At 40.8% G+C, this 16,710-nt stretch overlaps 1 protein-coding gene across 2 annotated transcripts; it reads right to left on the reverse strand.

Moving 5' to 3' along the window:
* Window positions 1-514: 514 nt before the first annotated feature.
* LOC104604167 (transcription factor bHLH94-like) lies at window positions 515-2,782 on the reverse strand. 2 transcript variants are annotated; one of them, XR_736372.3, is made up of 4 exons: window positions 1,770-2,782; window positions 1,091-1,510; window positions 790-957; window positions 515-615 (listed from the first exon to the last, which is right to left on the reverse strand). XR_736372.3 is itself a non-coding variant. In XM_010268429.3 (3 exons), exons 1-3 carry the CDS (start codon window positions 2,241-2,243, stop codon window positions 862-864), a joined length of 990 nt encoding a protein of 329 aa, XP_010266731.1. In that variant the 5' UTR covers window positions 2,244-2,782; the 3' UTR covers window positions 635-861. The 2 variants fall into 2 exon arrangements, 1 of the variants encoding a protein (XP_010266731.1); XM_010268429.3 differs by lacking the exon at window positions 515-615 and having other exon boundaries at window positions 635-957.
* Between the last annotated feature and the right edge of the window lie 13,928 nt (window positions 2,783-16,710).

Here is a 16,710-nt window from a genome sequence, read left to right on the forward strand (position 1 = left end):
GACAGCCAACTCCTCATAATTGGATTTGATATGGAGTTATTCATTTGTCTCCCTTCTTTCTCCTCTCCTTTCTCAGTCGTAGGCTTTCTCCCCGTTACAATTAATATGTCATATGTATTTCTCCATGATTGTTTAATTAAGAATTTTTAAAGCTTCTACGCAAACAAAAAAAAACAACTGTATCACGTAAAATTGGATCATGCAATATCAGCTGGCCACGTCTTGATTCTTGATCAATGGGCCCGCTGCCCCAAAAAAAATCACATACCAGCAAAAAGGAAACTTAGACTCCAATCAATGATAAATCTACAAACAATTGCCGATGGAGGAAATTATGGGAATTAAATCAGTTGAAGCAAAGAATCCACCTCCAGGCTCCAGGTAGGTAGGTTTTCGAGGGTTATAAGATGATGGGATCTGCATGGGTTTTTGCGCTTTAAGAGTGAGCATCTGGTATATATGTATAGTCAAATTAATGATGCCCAATTCACATATAGCCTAGATCGCTCATATATATACAAAATTTCCTTATTTGGCATGTACACAATATCATTTACTTTTTGATGAACATAAACCTCCTAAATCTCAAAGTAGTTCAGAGTTGAGTTCATACACCTGTAGAGACAAGCGCCCAGGAATTAGGTGAAATATATATTGGTCACATTGGGATTGGGCCGTAGCAAATACAAACTAAAGAAATTAATTCCTAAAATATAATAAGAAACAAGTCCACCTCTTTCTCCATACAATGAGATGGGGACTGGGGAAGGGTTGGTTGAGGAGAATTACATTTGGGATATTTGGACACTCCTCCTCTGGAATTACTACATTATTGGGGAAATCAACTGCACCCGGCCCCTTTCAGCTCAATTCAGACTCTTCCTGAATCCTTCCTAGCATCTGATAAACAGCTGTGGCGATTTCATCCACCGAGGTAAGCTGACACTCGTCCTCAACCTGTCTCCAATATAATAAAACATCAATTAAATTGAAGACCAGGAAAGGAGGAAGATGAGGAGAGGAGATGGAAATGGAATTGATTGAATTAATGCCGGAAAACTGTTGTAACTGTTATGCCAACCAAACCAACCTTAACGCTGAATGAGTAGAGGACCATTTGATCGACGGATGTGACGTTAAGGTGGAGGATTGTTAGACGCAGGGTGTGGAAGCCGGCTACCATCTTCAACAGCTGCTTGGGTCTCCTCTTGGACAGTACTTTGAGGTTGGCATGGCTCTCCACCATCGTCACTTCGATATCGGCAATTGCGGACCGGTTCTCGGCCGTAGATTCATTGCTCCCCGCCGCCGAAGATGCCGACCCGGCTGGGTTGTTGCAATGAGTAGAGGATGAAGAGTATTGAGGGAAGGAAAAGAAATCAGCGAATGGAGAAGAGAAACCCGCGTCCGATTGCTGCTTTATTCGTTTCTGGGCCTCCAGGGATTGGAGGTGTTGCTCGAGCTCCTTCACGAAATTAATTGCTCCCCCTATGATTGATGCTTGGTCGCCCTGTTTACATACAAAAACAAATACCCCAGAAACAAAAACAAAGAGATTAATTTATTAGGGTTTGATGGAGAATTTTTAATGTAAATTTTTTTTTTCTAAACTGAGCGAGTTAATGTCTTTTTGTAATGGTAATTCTTGACATGCGTGAAGATAAAAAAGATAATTAAAAGAAAATATGAATTTAAGCGATAAAGCAAACAAATCAAGTATACGAAATGGATCTCTTAATGCGGCGAAAAAAGTAGGGAGAAAGGCAGACCCTTTGAACGTATGATGCCGGCATCAAAGACCGGAGCACGGCGAGATACTCGTTCATCTGCTTCCGACGATTACGTTCGACGGCAATGTGGGTCATCCTCTGATTCTCAACCTCTTCTTTGTTCTTGCAGCTCTTAGTGCGTCGTCTCTTACGACGACCCGACGTCGCTGCTTGAGCATCCACAGGGGAAAAGCCTCCGCCGGTAAAGAAGCCGCCATCACCGGTGCAAGCCTCCGGGGAAGAATTAGCGTCCCATTCCTTCATATTTTGCACCATTGAAGAAGGAGAAGAGTCCCAATTTCCAGCGAGACCCTGCTCCATATTCTTGTCAGGCATCTGAAGACCACATTTGTTGTTATCTTCTTCTAGGGCAATATCGTAGCACCAACCTCCTACTCCTCCCCCCAAGGAGTACAAATCCTTGCAGCCATAACTAAACAGGTCCTGTGGAAACACCACAGCTTCCAACGCCATTATCTCTTCTGCTTTTCTGTCTGCTCACAAACTCCTTGTATGTGTGATTAGTTCCCTTCTCACACAGATACAAACATATTCGACAGAAGAGAGCAGTTGTTAATTTCTTTCAAATGCAAAAAAGGTCTGAAGCTACCTGAAACTCTTTTTTTTTTTTTTGTTTTCTTTTTCTCTAGAAGCCCAACCGGAACCAAGAAAACCCGCAGAAGCACAACTACAAAGCAAAACAACCAAATAAACTCTCGCCTTTCGGTCCTTCCTCGAAGGAGAAGTGGGGAGAGGTTTTTAAAGGCGATAATCAAACAAATCTAACTTCTAAACGTTAGAGGCTACAGCGCGAGTTGCACGTGAGACAGAATATAATCGTAATTAGTTGAGGGTTGAGGGCATAATAAATAAAAAAGAAGGTTATCGAGGGGGGGGGGGGGTGTTTGATTTGGTAATAATGATGGTCAGACGTAAAAATCGAAAGGGAGAGAGAGAAAGATAGATGAAAAGGCTGACAAAGCAGAGATTCTGGTAGAGATCGGGGAAAGCCCGAGAGAGACTGTGTCTGAGAGAGAAAAGCAGATAATATAGGGAGGGGAGTGAGGTGAGGGCTGAGGACTGAGGAGGACTGAGGTGAGACGAGAGGGGGAAAAGAGTACGTACTACGTAGAGATGAGCAGAAGAAAGCAGCTTCGCTCAGGTGTCGGACTTGTGCAGCAGGGAATCCATGTGACCACACAAACAAAGCCACCCTGCAATCATCTACGATAAAGACTAACTCCCTTTCCCAAGATTTATGTCCTCTTTTGTTCTTTAACCCCACGCTTAATTTATTTTATTATTTAAGCTTTGTATATTACTTAATTACCGTCCTCCACTTTTCTTAATATATATATATATATATTTTTTTAATGGGTTTTATATAACAACACATTCGACAATCCTGGCTCTCGTTCTTTTTGTTTATTTTTATTTATTTATTTATTTAGTAATAGTGGGTATCCTTTTTCTTTCTAGTATAATCTCTCTCTCACTCCTTTCTTCTCCTTCCAAAAGTTCATATAGACATAGACAGATGTCATAGAATGCATAATAATACTGTTACTGTACTGTTTGATGGATGCTTTACTCAAATAAATAAGCTATCGTGGGACTGTTATTACTATTATTTGATGAGTTCACTCAACACAAGAGTCAAGAATGGATCAAGATGTGATCTTCCCCTGCTGTGTATTTAGCTTTTACTTACTACTACAGGAAGAGCCGAAGAGGGGTGGGTTAGCACCCTAACCCTAATTAATTAGTAATAAATAATAGTTTAAGATATAGGGGCGATTTGGCAAGAAGGGGGCAACGGGCCGGGATTATATATATATATATATATATATATATCGCCATAAATTGATGTGGAAGGAATGATTAAGCAACGTAAGACCCAACTGGCATATCGCATTGAATATGGTTGTTTAAGAGATTCGATGACGATTAAAGAGTCCTTAAGAAGACCGCAACTTGAGTATGTCAATTTATTTTATGGTTAGAATGATAGGAAGAATCTGGTTGGAGTTGGAGGGTTTGTTGGTGTGAAATCGTCCGTACGTTGGTGCGTATATTATTAGTAATTAATAAATCACTGGTTATTGTGAGAAAAACTGTTACAAATGACAAGTTACGCTAGCACCAAATCGCCGATTCCGTGCTGGCGGGTCCCCGACCGAATCCTAAAATTAACATTCACAGTTTAATACTGAATCATGGACACGATTCCATATCCAAATCTGATCTGGGGTGTATCATGTATGTATACAAGCATTTAAGTATTTAACATTTATCATAATTAGAAAATGATAGTACTTACATGTTGCATGAATTATATTGAAATGCTTATCCTTTGAATTTGAATTGTGGGGTTGAGGTGGGAATGTTAGGAGACGATGGATGCAGCAGAATTATAGTGAGGAGAAGAAGCAGAGGAAACAAATAAATAAAAGGGGGGAGAGAAACAAAAAGAATCCAGACCCAAATCTGATGGATTGTGAAAGACTAATGGGGTTGATTTGATGAGAAACCTAATAATGGGGGAAGAGAGGAGACAGGAAAGGGGAAATGGGTCCATCGTCCGTCACGGTCCAATGTATCATAGCTTTCAACATTGAGGAATGTCCAAGGAGAATGTGCCAGGTTCAAACGCATTCTTGCAAGAAAAACCGGCTTGTTTTGTCATTATCAGTTGAGAGGTGTAGTAGAGACTATTAGAGTGGGGGAGGAATAATGGACGACTACTCGATCATCTCTCCCTGGATCAATGGAGCTAGGTGCATGTTGGTGTTGGGTCTGGCCGGGGAACATGTACCGATCGAGTCATTATTAATTAAACCCCTCCTCCTCAAGTCTACGTTAGATCTTTGTCTCATTTCCCATCAACTTGCACTCCATGGCATGAGATGAGGGGGGTACTTCCAAATTTAATCACCACTCAACCAGCTCATCACTTTAAGACAAAAATGCATGAATTCCCTAAATAAATAAAAAAAAATCATAATATCTTTTTCCTTCTTTCTGCTCCACTGGTAAGCTAGCTTAATTGCTTCAACCCGGCCAACCCTACCTTTTTCAGTCTAAACATGTGCAGCTGAAGCGCAAACCTCGGTTTATAGTTTGTGCCACAAATATAATCGATCCTCACTCACCACAACGCATCTTCCCACTGCTCAGCCCAGAATTCGAGATGTACAAAATCCTCAATCCCTCTGATCCTTCCCCAATATATTTGACGTTCTTTGACCACATACAAATAGATTAATTACTAACACCAAGGGGTTCAGAAATATATATATATATATATATATATATATATATATATATATATATATATATATATAAATGCACCGTATTGGCAAAACTATGGATTAAGTAGGTGCTAAACCGGATTAGCTGTTGGGTTGGGTTGGGTTATTTGATGTGTGAAGATTAAGGGAACCGTGGATTGCGCTCCTTATATTCCGGGTACCTAACCAATTAAGTTAAATTTTCTATTTTCATTGTTCGTTTTTGGGAGAAGGGAATGTAGTGGGTTTGCTACTGGCGAGAGAATCTCAAAGGCCTGACTAATTTGTACTTGGGTACCAATTGTTGAGTTGAGTTGAGCGATGCTTAATGCAAATATGGATCATATAATATACACAATTACATGGGCACATACGTACGTTAATATATATATATATATATATATATATATATATATATATATATTTATAAGATGTACTTGTATTCTTGCTGTTGTTTGCTCCGCAGTCCGCACTTCAGCACTTGTATTTTCTATGTATGCGCGTGTGTGTAAAGTGTAAACACAACACAAATGAGTGTGCAGAAAAGATTCAACCAATTTTGGTTTGGTTTGTTGTCTCAGCAGAGATGAGATGGATTGATGAATAAATATGATCAGAGAGACAGACATGTATTTGATGATGCTTTAATTTGTGGTCTCCAGTCTCCTTCCTTGAAAGAATTTGCACAACTGTTGGGTAGTGACAGCTGCTGACTAGTGGTGATCCCACGTAGTCGTCTCATTGTTTCTATTCAATTGTCTTTCCACATTCATAAGTGGATCAGTTGCCAAACAATTGATTTGGATTTTGGGCCTCTCTCTCTCTCTCTCTCTCTCTCGCACACGTAAGAAAGAGTGAATACAGACATCAAGAGAAAAGGAAGGCGAGGGAATACGTGTTTGGTGTGAATAATTGTGAATTGTGATGTGGTGGTAATCACATTCCGACAATTATGCCCCATTGTGAATACGTCATGTGGCACGTGGCATATTGTTGAGATTCGTGCTTAAGGTAACTCGGGAAGATTGCATTGGTCCATACTATGACATTGAAATACAGAAAACAAACTTTTTTTAAGTTCATTATTAATTTTTTGATTTTTGAATTTATCCAATCATCATAATTTTGCTTTCTTACTTGTAATTAATTAATCGTCTCGCACGATCCCGTGGGGTCTCAGAATCTCTCCTTAATTTATTAATTCCCTTCTCTCTTTGAAACTCGACAGATCTAAAGTGACTGACCAAAAGCCTAATTGGGTTATCCAGGAGAGAGAAGGGAATAGCCGAGTAGTTTCTTTCATTTTTGTGTTTCAATGAATCGGACCCTAATAATTAGTCTGCCTTATAGAGGCCATTCATCAAGCAATTAAGCAGCATTTTCCTTTTAACTATTCTAATCTCTCCCAACTCCTTAACCATAAACACCATCAAATGTCCTTCCAAGTTAACGAATAAAAGAATAGGGCTTATTCCAAAATCCAAACTGTGTATTATTACAAAATTACAGTCTTCGTTTCGGTGCAGTAAACCTTTCTGAGAAGCAATCCAAACAAAAATAGCTAGCTTGGATTCTCAAGCTCAAGGTTTGATGTTCTCTCTCTATCTCTCTAGAATCTATGAAAATAAAAATATAATAAAATCCGTTTTCGTCTCTTTGCTTTTAGGGACATTATGCATAGTAGAGACAACCAGTAGCCGGCTGCCTTGAAGACTATAAAGCTCTAGTCTTTCATGGAGATGGACAGCAGCTTACCTACCAGATTAGGTCGGGGAAACAAAAGACAAACTAATTAATCATACATAAACGTGGTACATCATGCATATTGCATGGAGCCGGTCGTAGACCTTCCTTTAGATGTCGGGATACAGTATAGGCAACCAATTAAGACTCTAATGTTTTGAATATACTTGTATATAAAATCTTAATATCATGATAAGACTAGATTCCATAGAGATAAACCAGTAAGGTAAATGATGCCGTCAAAAACCTCCCCAGGCCTGAGAAACATCTCGGAGGTAACTGTAAGGAGGGAAAGAAAGTCAGATAGCCCGGGGTCATACTTCGGTTGTACACTGGGATTGTACATGTCAAACAAGCATAGGACATCTGTCATGCTTCAAGACACCTAGTATCTAGTTTTGAGCATCTTGGACCCGGTTAGAACATTTAGAGCTTGGTTCTGAAACATTTGTGGTTTAGTCAGGCCATTTGTAGACCAGCCTGGTCGACTGGGATTTAGTTTGGAGCATTTGGAAATCAACTGAGCCACTTGGGGCTTATTTGGGGCCACCTGTTGGGTGATTTGGCCATGTGGTGTAGTATGTTTGGCTGGGACCTGTCGATTGATGGACAATTTTACGTGACGTCTAATCTGTTGCATGGATTGCCAATTGATCATTTTTTAAGACATGTGGTAAGGTTCTGTGCTTGCCTCCGATAGCAGGTCATATCGGTAGGTGCTGCTTCCTCAAACCTTGATTCGACAATTGTTGTGGTCACTCATTTGTCAGGACTTCACAAGAGCTCAAGGTGGCTTGTTTCTTAGGTCACCTACTGAGACGGGCTCACAACCCTGAGGTGGTTCTCCTCGGTTCGAGGTTTAGCTAGGTCTTCATTACGAGTGGTTTCGAGTCGAGCCGAGCTTAATAGCTAGCTATTCAAGCTCGGCTCACCAAGGTAGTACGATGATCGAGCTCGAGCTTAGTTCAAGCTAGAACCTTGAGTTCGAGCTCGGCTCGAATCAAAAGCTCGTAAGCTCGAGCTTAGCTCGGCTCACCAAGGTAGTACGAGGATCGAGCTCGAGCTTAGTTCAAGCTAGAACCTTGAGCTCGAGCTCAGCTCGAATCAAAAGCTCGTAAGCTCGAGCTTAGCTCGGCTCGGTTCAAGCTCGACTTGAGAAAAATGTTTTATAAAAACAAAAAAAAAATTATATATAAAAATTATTTTTTATTTTATATTTAAACATTAAGAATTATAATAATTAGTTATTATTATATATAAAAATAAAAATATTATATCTATAATATTTTTATTATTATTATTATTATTTAGCTATTCAAGCTCAGCTTGCGAGCCTCACAAGCTAAGCTTTATTAGGCTCAAACTTGGCTCAATTAATAAACAAGCCTGTAAATTGGGCTCAAACTCGACTTGAAACTTGATTAAAACCAAACCGAACCGAGCTCAAATAATTTGTAAAAAACTCGGCTTGTGACCACCCCTAATCTTCATCATTCAGCTCACAAATCGATTGGCAGTTGTGTATACATGTCACATGTTAGTAAACCAGAGGTCGGTTGCGCGTCACATGTCAGTAGACCGGAGGTCGGTTTTACCCTATCAGTAAACACTATGGGGGGATTTGAATTGAAGAGAGTCTGGTGGGAGTTTAATTTCTATTTGTTAATTAAATTAATTAATTAAAGCTATCCATATACATATACATTCTGGACCCTCCTATATATATGTATATAGGTTAGCTAGCCATGTTCATATAAATAGTAGTGTTCTTGGCATGCGTCATCAACCTCATACTTTGTTTGGCACTTTTCCAACAGTAGTTAATTTTTGTCATCAACAAAGTCAGAAAAATTACACTCCTTTTGCCAGATGGCGAAGGGCAGTAGAGCTCAAACTCGGTATAAGACTGGTGCGGACAGACATGTGAACCCATTTTGGACTTGTACCACCACAACCCTCTTAAGTAATGGATCAAATGAATTGGATTTGTATAAAGGAACCCCTGCTCACTGGTCAAGTGATTCTTATATATGGACAATACAAATATTTAAACGGCGCCGGGGACATATATTCAATGCCCTGAATTTATTGTTATTGCTGCATTCTGGATATATAATGGAATAGTTTCTCATTATTCATTAATATATATACATTCCTACACCAACCCACAAAGAATAAAATTATTGGAGGAACAATGTTTCAGAACGCTGATTGGGACCATGCATGCATCTAACAAGCTCATGTCTGGATCCGTTCAACATACATTACCCTTGTGTCATGCCTATACTCAGTGTCATACATACTTCTCAAAGAACGATAAAGATGGAGATCGATGTTTTTTCTTTACATCAAGGAGACTACCTTAATAGCTCAATTATACATAGGAATAGGAAAGGGCTTCCTAGCTAGGTAGAGTCATTGTACCAAGTAGGAGATTAATTAGTTGGAAGCCTAAGGACTCCATCTGTTGTTCTGTTTATCATTGGTCTTCCATGAGCTACGTGTGAAGCTAATATCATGTGGATAAATAAAGCCTTTTAGTATAGACCTAGGAATTGTTAGAGAGGGAAATTAATGCATAACATCATAGGGTTTATAGTTATTGATGAGGGCGCCCTCCAGTGAAATTGCAACACGTGGCACCTTGTGACAACTAGGCAAACACCCAGGCAACAACTTACTAAGTTGGTGTCCCACCCGGGCACCGGTCTGGCTGCCCTGGTGCGGCCTGACGCGACTTGCATGCGACCTACGGGCGGCCTGCATGCGGCCTGCGTGTGGCCTGGCGCGGCCTGCACGTGACATGGCGCGGCCTGCACGACATGGCGCAGCCTGCGCGCGACCTGGCGCGGCCTACGCACGGCCTGCGTGACCTGGCTGGATCAGCCTGGCACATGATCCGACCTGGCAACCCATAAAACGCCCACCGAGAACCATTAACGGCATACCCCGCGAGCTCGGTAGCTCACCAAGGAGTTGCCAAGGAGCTCGATAGCTCACCAAAGAGCTCGCCAAGGAGCTAGAAAGCTCTCCAAGGAGCTCGCCACCAAGGAGCCAGGCAGCTCGGCAAAGCTTGCCACAAGCAGCTCGGCATAGCCCAAGGAGCTCGGCATAGCTCCCCTGGGCAGCTCGCCACTTGTAGGGTAGCTCGGTACAGAAGAGTAGTTTGGCGTATCGCAGGAAGATCTCCAGCCTGACAACTTGGCCCAGACACCGACTCGCCGACTAACACAGGCGCTGACCTGACAACCTGGCTTAGACACCGACCCGCTGATTGACACAGACGCTGACCTGACAACCTGGCCCAGGCGCCGACCTGGCTGCCTCACACAAGCGCCAGCCTGACAACCTCGAGGAGTTCACCACCGTACCCCGGTTCTGATGGGATATGATGAGTCTTACCGTTTGAAGACTTTTCACCCAGCAAACCCGCGAGGACACCACTATATAAGGACTCTGACCCCCAAAGCCAAGGGAGGGGAGAAAAAAGGAGGGTAACCCCTGCTCTCTAGCTCTCTCATTTCTCCCCAAGCTCTCTGTAATCAGAATGCTAACTTAGGCATCGGAGAGTCCCCGCCGGGAAAATACCCCCGAGTCCTCTGATTCAGTTCTCGTAGGTCCCTCAGCTCCCGCTGCCTTTAAAAGGAGAGGAAATCACCTCACGTAGAGGGTAGTCGGGTTGCGCTGCACCAGGGAGCTCCACCATCCTCTGAGTTGCAGGCCGCCTAGGAGCAGGTCAAATGACGAGTCCACCAGGGAGTTCGCCACCAGGGAGCTCGCCACCAGGCAGTTCGCCACCAGGGAGTTCGCCACCAGGGAGCTCGCCACCAGGCAGCTCGCCACCGGGCAGTTCGCCACCGGGCAGTTCGCCACCAGGCAGTTCACCACCAGGGAGCTCGCCACCAGGCAGTTCGCCACCAGGCAGTTCACACCGGGCAGTTCGCCACCGGGCAGTTTGCCATCGGGCAGTTCACCACCAGGCAGTTCGCCACCAGGGAGCTCGCCACCGGGCAGTTCTCCACCAGGGAGTTCGCCACCAAGTAGCTCTCTACCAGGGAGCTCGCCACTGGGCAGTTCTCCACCAGGGAGTTCACCACCAAGCAGTTCGTCACCAAGTAGCTCTCCACCAGGGAGCTCGCCACCAGTCTGTTCTCCACCAGGGAGTTCTCCACCAAATAGCTCATCACCAAGGCACATCACTACCGAATCAAATAACGAAGTACTTAACCAAAAAAATTTATACATCACAAAAAAATGGTACGTGACCAAAAACGGTTACATCAACTATAATCTTGGAACCTCATAACTCCCCACTTGTAGCTAATTCAAAAGATCAGGTCCTTTCTTTATATGGGCCTACCTGCAAGAGTACCTGTAGAAAGAAAGGGAAAAAACTCAGTAATCAGTACGGATGATTTTAGCCATCTAACTTAAATGAATTAATAAAGTTCTATCTCCCTCTCCCAAAAAATAATCATGCATAAACCCTAAAGCAGATATTATAGTTAGATAATTAGTGTTATTTTATTTAGATTTCTAATTTTTTGTTTCAATGTTAGGTAGTACAAAAGCAGGTTTCTTAAGTCTTCATCATTGATAACTAGTTGATTAGCTTACAATATTTTATGGGTATTGTCTGATCAAGCAATTTTAACTCATTACCAATTCAAACATTTTTTTTATCAATTTATTGGATAAGCTCCATTAATATGGGTTTGATTTGTCAATGCTAATTAAAGAGAGCACATACACAATTACCACAGCTAAGAAGGCGGTTAATTTTAATTCTTTACAACAAAAGGAATGCTCTCAGTGAAGTCACTGATTAGACTATTATTATTTTTATTTATTTTAAAATAAAATTATTGTTTAGATAACTATCTGATTTTCTATTTAATTGCTTCATTAAAATTATGAAGAGAAAGTTCTACCATATACTCATATAGCACTAAGCTTGGGATCGGATTCAGTAAAAGGTATATCCGATCTGATTTGATAAGAAATTCAACTGATCCAAATCTAGTAAGAAACCGTTGGCTTTTTAAGAGTGATTCGAATTCGAATATATTATCATATGTCTAATTTGATTTAAATTGTAATAAAAATTTGATGATATAAATAATATATTATATTATAATATATATTCATAATTAACAGATTGGATCAGATTGTAGCGGATTGGATTGGGGTATAATTGAATTTGATCCATCAACTAAACGGGTCAAATTCCGTTTCAAATCAAATCTTGTTCAATTATTTGTAGCCCTAAACCAAGCAATGTCTCATTATAATTAAATTATTCTTCAATGACTAAATTATATATTTTCACTAATTTGACCAATAATATTTTACTTTAATTTTAAGATGTGATAAGATTAGCTTTAAGTTGATTGATCTACTGTATGCAAATTCAATGGGAAAAAGATTTTTCAAAGCAACAATAGTTTCTTAAACAGTTCAAGCCCCCCCACTCTCTCTCTCTCTCTCTAATATATATATATATATATATCGCAGAATGCATTGAACCCTTTTTTTCAAATAATATTCATTCATTGGACAAGGTGCATGCATGAAGTGGACACCATTAATCTAACAAGGGTACCTTAGACTTGGAACAAATATAGTAGTTAGTGGCGATTTTAGTTTTTTTCCACTTGACATCAGGGGGGTCCCTAAATCAGTAACCAAAAGTTGCTAGTTATTATTTAGTAAAAAAAGGCCTATTTTAATCTTATTACCACAAGTCTAGTTTAGTTGTGCATTACTGCAAAACGCAGATCACGTGCTTTGTCACAGGAGACACGTGACCATGGATGGGTACCCCGTACCCACCATGGAAAGGCCCTGTCCAAGACATTCTCAAGTATAGCTAGAAACCAGCATGATTGGAGTTTTATGGGCCAAGTGGACGACATGGGTTTGCAAATTGCTGAAATTGTCCTCCAAATCTTCCTCCCCCAGTATGCCCCGCCATATACAGCCAGCAAAAACGAGACCTATTTGGATCTGATCCGAGATTCCGTAGGCCCACACGTTACACGTAGAGATACCGGCCCTTTGTGTGAACACAAATGAACGCACCAATAACAGTGCCAGTCAGATATTATGTATTACGCTAGCTAGTGATGGACGCGGCTTAACCAGTTCTACGTGTCTACTGGGACCATCAGCCCATACAAAGAACGTCATCGATTCCACGTATACGGGCACTGTTGTTATGTTTTTCATTAGGTCTTAGGATGGCGGCCCAGCACCACTGCACCACCAGTTTTAACAGCCTTTGGCTCGTCTCGTCGGGTCCAGTTGCTAGCCGACCGTGTTAAAATGGATATGGCTTTCAAAACTAAAAGGCCGTGGGCTGAGGTCCAAAATTTTTACATAGTACGTTTATACACACGGCCACGGCCACGCGGGGTACAACCCGTATTATGCTTTCAAATAATTGCTAGACACTTTACACATTTATCGTTTGGGGTCATGGCCTCTTCATGGGTGCCCCACTTCACTACTGCGTTATTCCGTCTTCTTCACACTATTTTCTTCCTCAAGGTATGTCTGTTTATCTTTATATTTGATGTATTGATTAGTTGGATTTGGATGAATATGCATATAGAGTAAGGTTTTGTAGTTCATGAAGCAGCAAACACGAGATTGGAATATTATATATATATAATCCAACGGTTTGGATTTTGTGGAGTTTGAAGAGAATTAATATTGAAATACAAGTGTGGATGGAATTGGAGGAGAGTGTGGTGTGGTCCTTGCAATATTGGCATTGCTTTCCTTTTACGTGTGTACTAGCTAGTGAATTGACAAGTTGGTTTGTCGGGCTCGTTTGGACAGGCACCAGCTTGTATTCCCAACCAAACACGTGGAACTAAAACACCGAACACGTCGGAGACCTCACCAGTCAGCAGGGGGGCAGGGGTCGGTCTTGAGCTTATTGGTGGGCACCCGCACCGCTGCAGCTGCAGCGTATAGGCACGGTCGACGAAAACCGCGGCAGAATAAAACAGCTGTTTGCATAGGGCCCCTACTCACATGGCATGGCATCTTAGAGGAAGCAGACAACATGAGATGAGAGAGAGAGAGAGTGTGTGTGAAAGAGAGAACATTGTTGCATTTTTATTAAATCATACATTGCATAATCGTAAATTAATTTAGCCAAAGGCCAAAAGAAAAGATGTAGTAGTAGATTGAATATGTTTATGGATATATATGATCGGACTTGGGAGGATGAGAATATGAGATGATTCACCTTCACCTTCACCTCCAATAAGCCAAAATATTCCAAATTTCAAATCCATTCCCGTGTCTGTGTGGGGCCAGTGGGGACGGGTTTGCTGGACGAACCGTGTAATGTAGCAACTATCAAATTCTTTATCCAATCCAAATGGGATACTGGACACGTCGTAATTGGGCCCGTGGGTTTCTTGATTTTGGGTACTGCCATAAGAAGCCTCGAGGGAACGAGCCTAGCTCCACCTCCACATGCCACAACGCCCTCTCCTCAGCTGGCAAGTTATGGCCCCATATATTCCCTGCTGCCTCCTGGCCCCTACCAACGTCTTGGCAGTTGGACATCATCATCCTGAAAAGCCCAAAAAACCCGTGTTTGTAAGGAAAGAAGAAATCAATACAGGATGGTGGTTTTTATCCATGGATTAGTGGTGGAGTTTTTGTCTTTTTTTAGTTAGGCAAAACCGTAATACCCGGGTCGCTACTCGCCATTAATAAAGATAGACCGGATCGTGCGGAGTCCTGATGCACATATACCTGTTCTCTCAGAAAGGGATCTCTCACCTCTGGACGATATGCTCAGAAAAAGAAAAGAAAAAAAACCTTTGCATGCATATATACTTTGTACTTGCAATACACTAACATGCTTAAAATTATTCCTTGTCTCTTGTTTACCCATTTATTTGAATCTTAGAGTGTTCTCTGTATATAGTTTGGCTGTACATTTACATGCATGACAATGACTAAGGAAGTAGGGCCATAAAAATAAACAATGTAACTTAATTACCATAAAATTCGTGACTTCATCTAGTAATTATATTGAATAATACAAACTCAGCAGCCTTGGTGTGAAATTAATTTGGACCCATTGAAGTACTTCATTTCTTTTTTCTCTCTCACGACTACTCATCTTAATTAATCATGAACTTAATGTTGGGTACTTCAGATCTGAGAAGAAGACTATATTTGCCCATTTCTAATCCAGTTTGTTTATGGCCCAGCTGAGGTTGACATTATGCCTGACATAAACCGTGTCTCTGTTCCAATAATTTAGACAATTCTTTGTCAGCTTAGTTTTGGTAATACTTGATGACTTGGATTTTCTACAATTTTTGTGACAATAGAACATAAGCTTCGTTTGGTCACTCTGAGAAACTTGCTCCAATAAAGTATCAGGATTGCTAACCAAAAACGAAGTATTTTTCAGCATTAATTCACTCTGAGAAACTTGCTCTAATAGAGCACCTGTACCTGTACACAGCATTGTTATTTTATTTATCTCTGTTTCTTTTTCCTTCCTTCAAATGACAACAGATTATTCCAATCGCAGAGTTATTATATTTATCAGTACAAGGAATCCTATAAAACAGCTAGCTAAGAATTTTGGAGTCACTATTGACATAAAAAAGAATCGGAAGCTACTGAAAACCCCTGGAAATATTATATGATAAACACTTTCTTAAGCCTGTAAAAATATGGGAGTTCTGGTGGACCTGATATGATGGCCTTTGTGTTGTCAGCCACATCCTAACTTTCTTATATTTTATTTGTAGAAAATTTTGCCCTCATTCTTCACATAGTTTGCGAGAGGGACTTTGGTTACCTATAATATAATTGTAAATTGTATATTGGGTTAGGTATAACCTTTATGAGGTATGAACCTCACAATTTGTTAAACATAATTAACCTATAATGCTATTTTCTAGTTTGCCTATGTATAGGCTGTTAACCCACAAAATTCAATGAGTAAATTGAAAAACAATGTACATGAATTAGACTATAAAATTAAGGAGAAAGTTGCTGGTCCCCCACTCTAATTACAATACTGAAACAATTTTTCCATCAATTTGGTACACAAGAGGAGATTTGAAGAACAAACAAACCTTCTGTTCTATAAATGATTGATGATGCTTGAGTTGAAGGGCTATTATTTTCCCTCAATGGAAATTCCCTGCTTTCTCTCATCTTTCTCCACAAATGCAAGTTGAGTTATGAAACGGGTCACAACTAACAATTCAAAGGCACATACACAATAGAAAGCCTCTTGATGGCGTTCATTATAGGGGAAAATGGTATTCAAAGTCCAGCAAAATAGTTGATAGAAACCCTCTTTGATCTCATTTACAAACAAAATGAGATCAGGCCTGGCTTCACTGCTTCAAAGGTCATTCAAAAAATAAAATACAAAGGATTTTGCACAAAGTGACAGCAAAATAGTTCTAGAGTTGAATTCAATTCAAATTTGTTCGTTATATAGGGATCCAGTCGAATGCTAATTACCTACACGTTTGGTGTCAAACTACCAAAATTGCCTCAGCGGCTAACTGGTGCTTGAGCTTCACCACCTAAATGTTGTTGTATAGATATTAGAAACCAGTTTATTGGTTTGGGGGCGTTTGGTAATGGTAATATAGAGGGAATGCTTTTCTTTTCTTATCTTAATCCTAGAACCTAGAAGGGAGAAGCTTTGGGGGACGGAAAACCCGCATAAATTGTAGGTAAGACTTAAGAGCTCTTATAAATATAATACACACCTACACACATAGTATAGGTATAGGGTGAGCCAGCCCCTCCCTCGGTCCCTCTGCACCTGCCCACCTTTGGTTGCCTTGTTCAGCGGCTCAAGCCCTTAAGTGGGCCCAAAAGAAAAGTAGGAATGTGGCAATGAA

Source organism: Nelumbo nucifera, chromosome 5 (assembly GCF_055504915.1).
Source record: "Nelumbo nucifera cultivar China Antique chromosome 5, China Antique-T2T, whole genome shotgun sequence".
Taxonomy (NCBI): domain Eukaryota; kingdom Viridiplantae; phylum Streptophyta; class Magnoliopsida; order Proteales; family Nelumbonaceae; genus Nelumbo; species Nelumbo nucifera.

Coding starts and splice junctions, on each gene's coding strand:
- LOC104604167 (XM_010268429.3), bottom strand. CDS start 2,243: ATGGCGTTGGAAGCTGTGGTGTTTCCACAGGACCTGTTTAGTTATGGC. Junction 1,511..1,769: donor CGGCATCATACGTTCAAAGG/GTCTGCCTTTCT, acceptor GTATGTAAACAG/GGCGACCAAGCATCAATCAT. Junction 958..1,090: donor TCTACTCATTCAGCGTTAAG/GTTGGTTTGGTT, acceptor TATTGGAGACAG/GTTGAGGACGAGTGTCAGCT.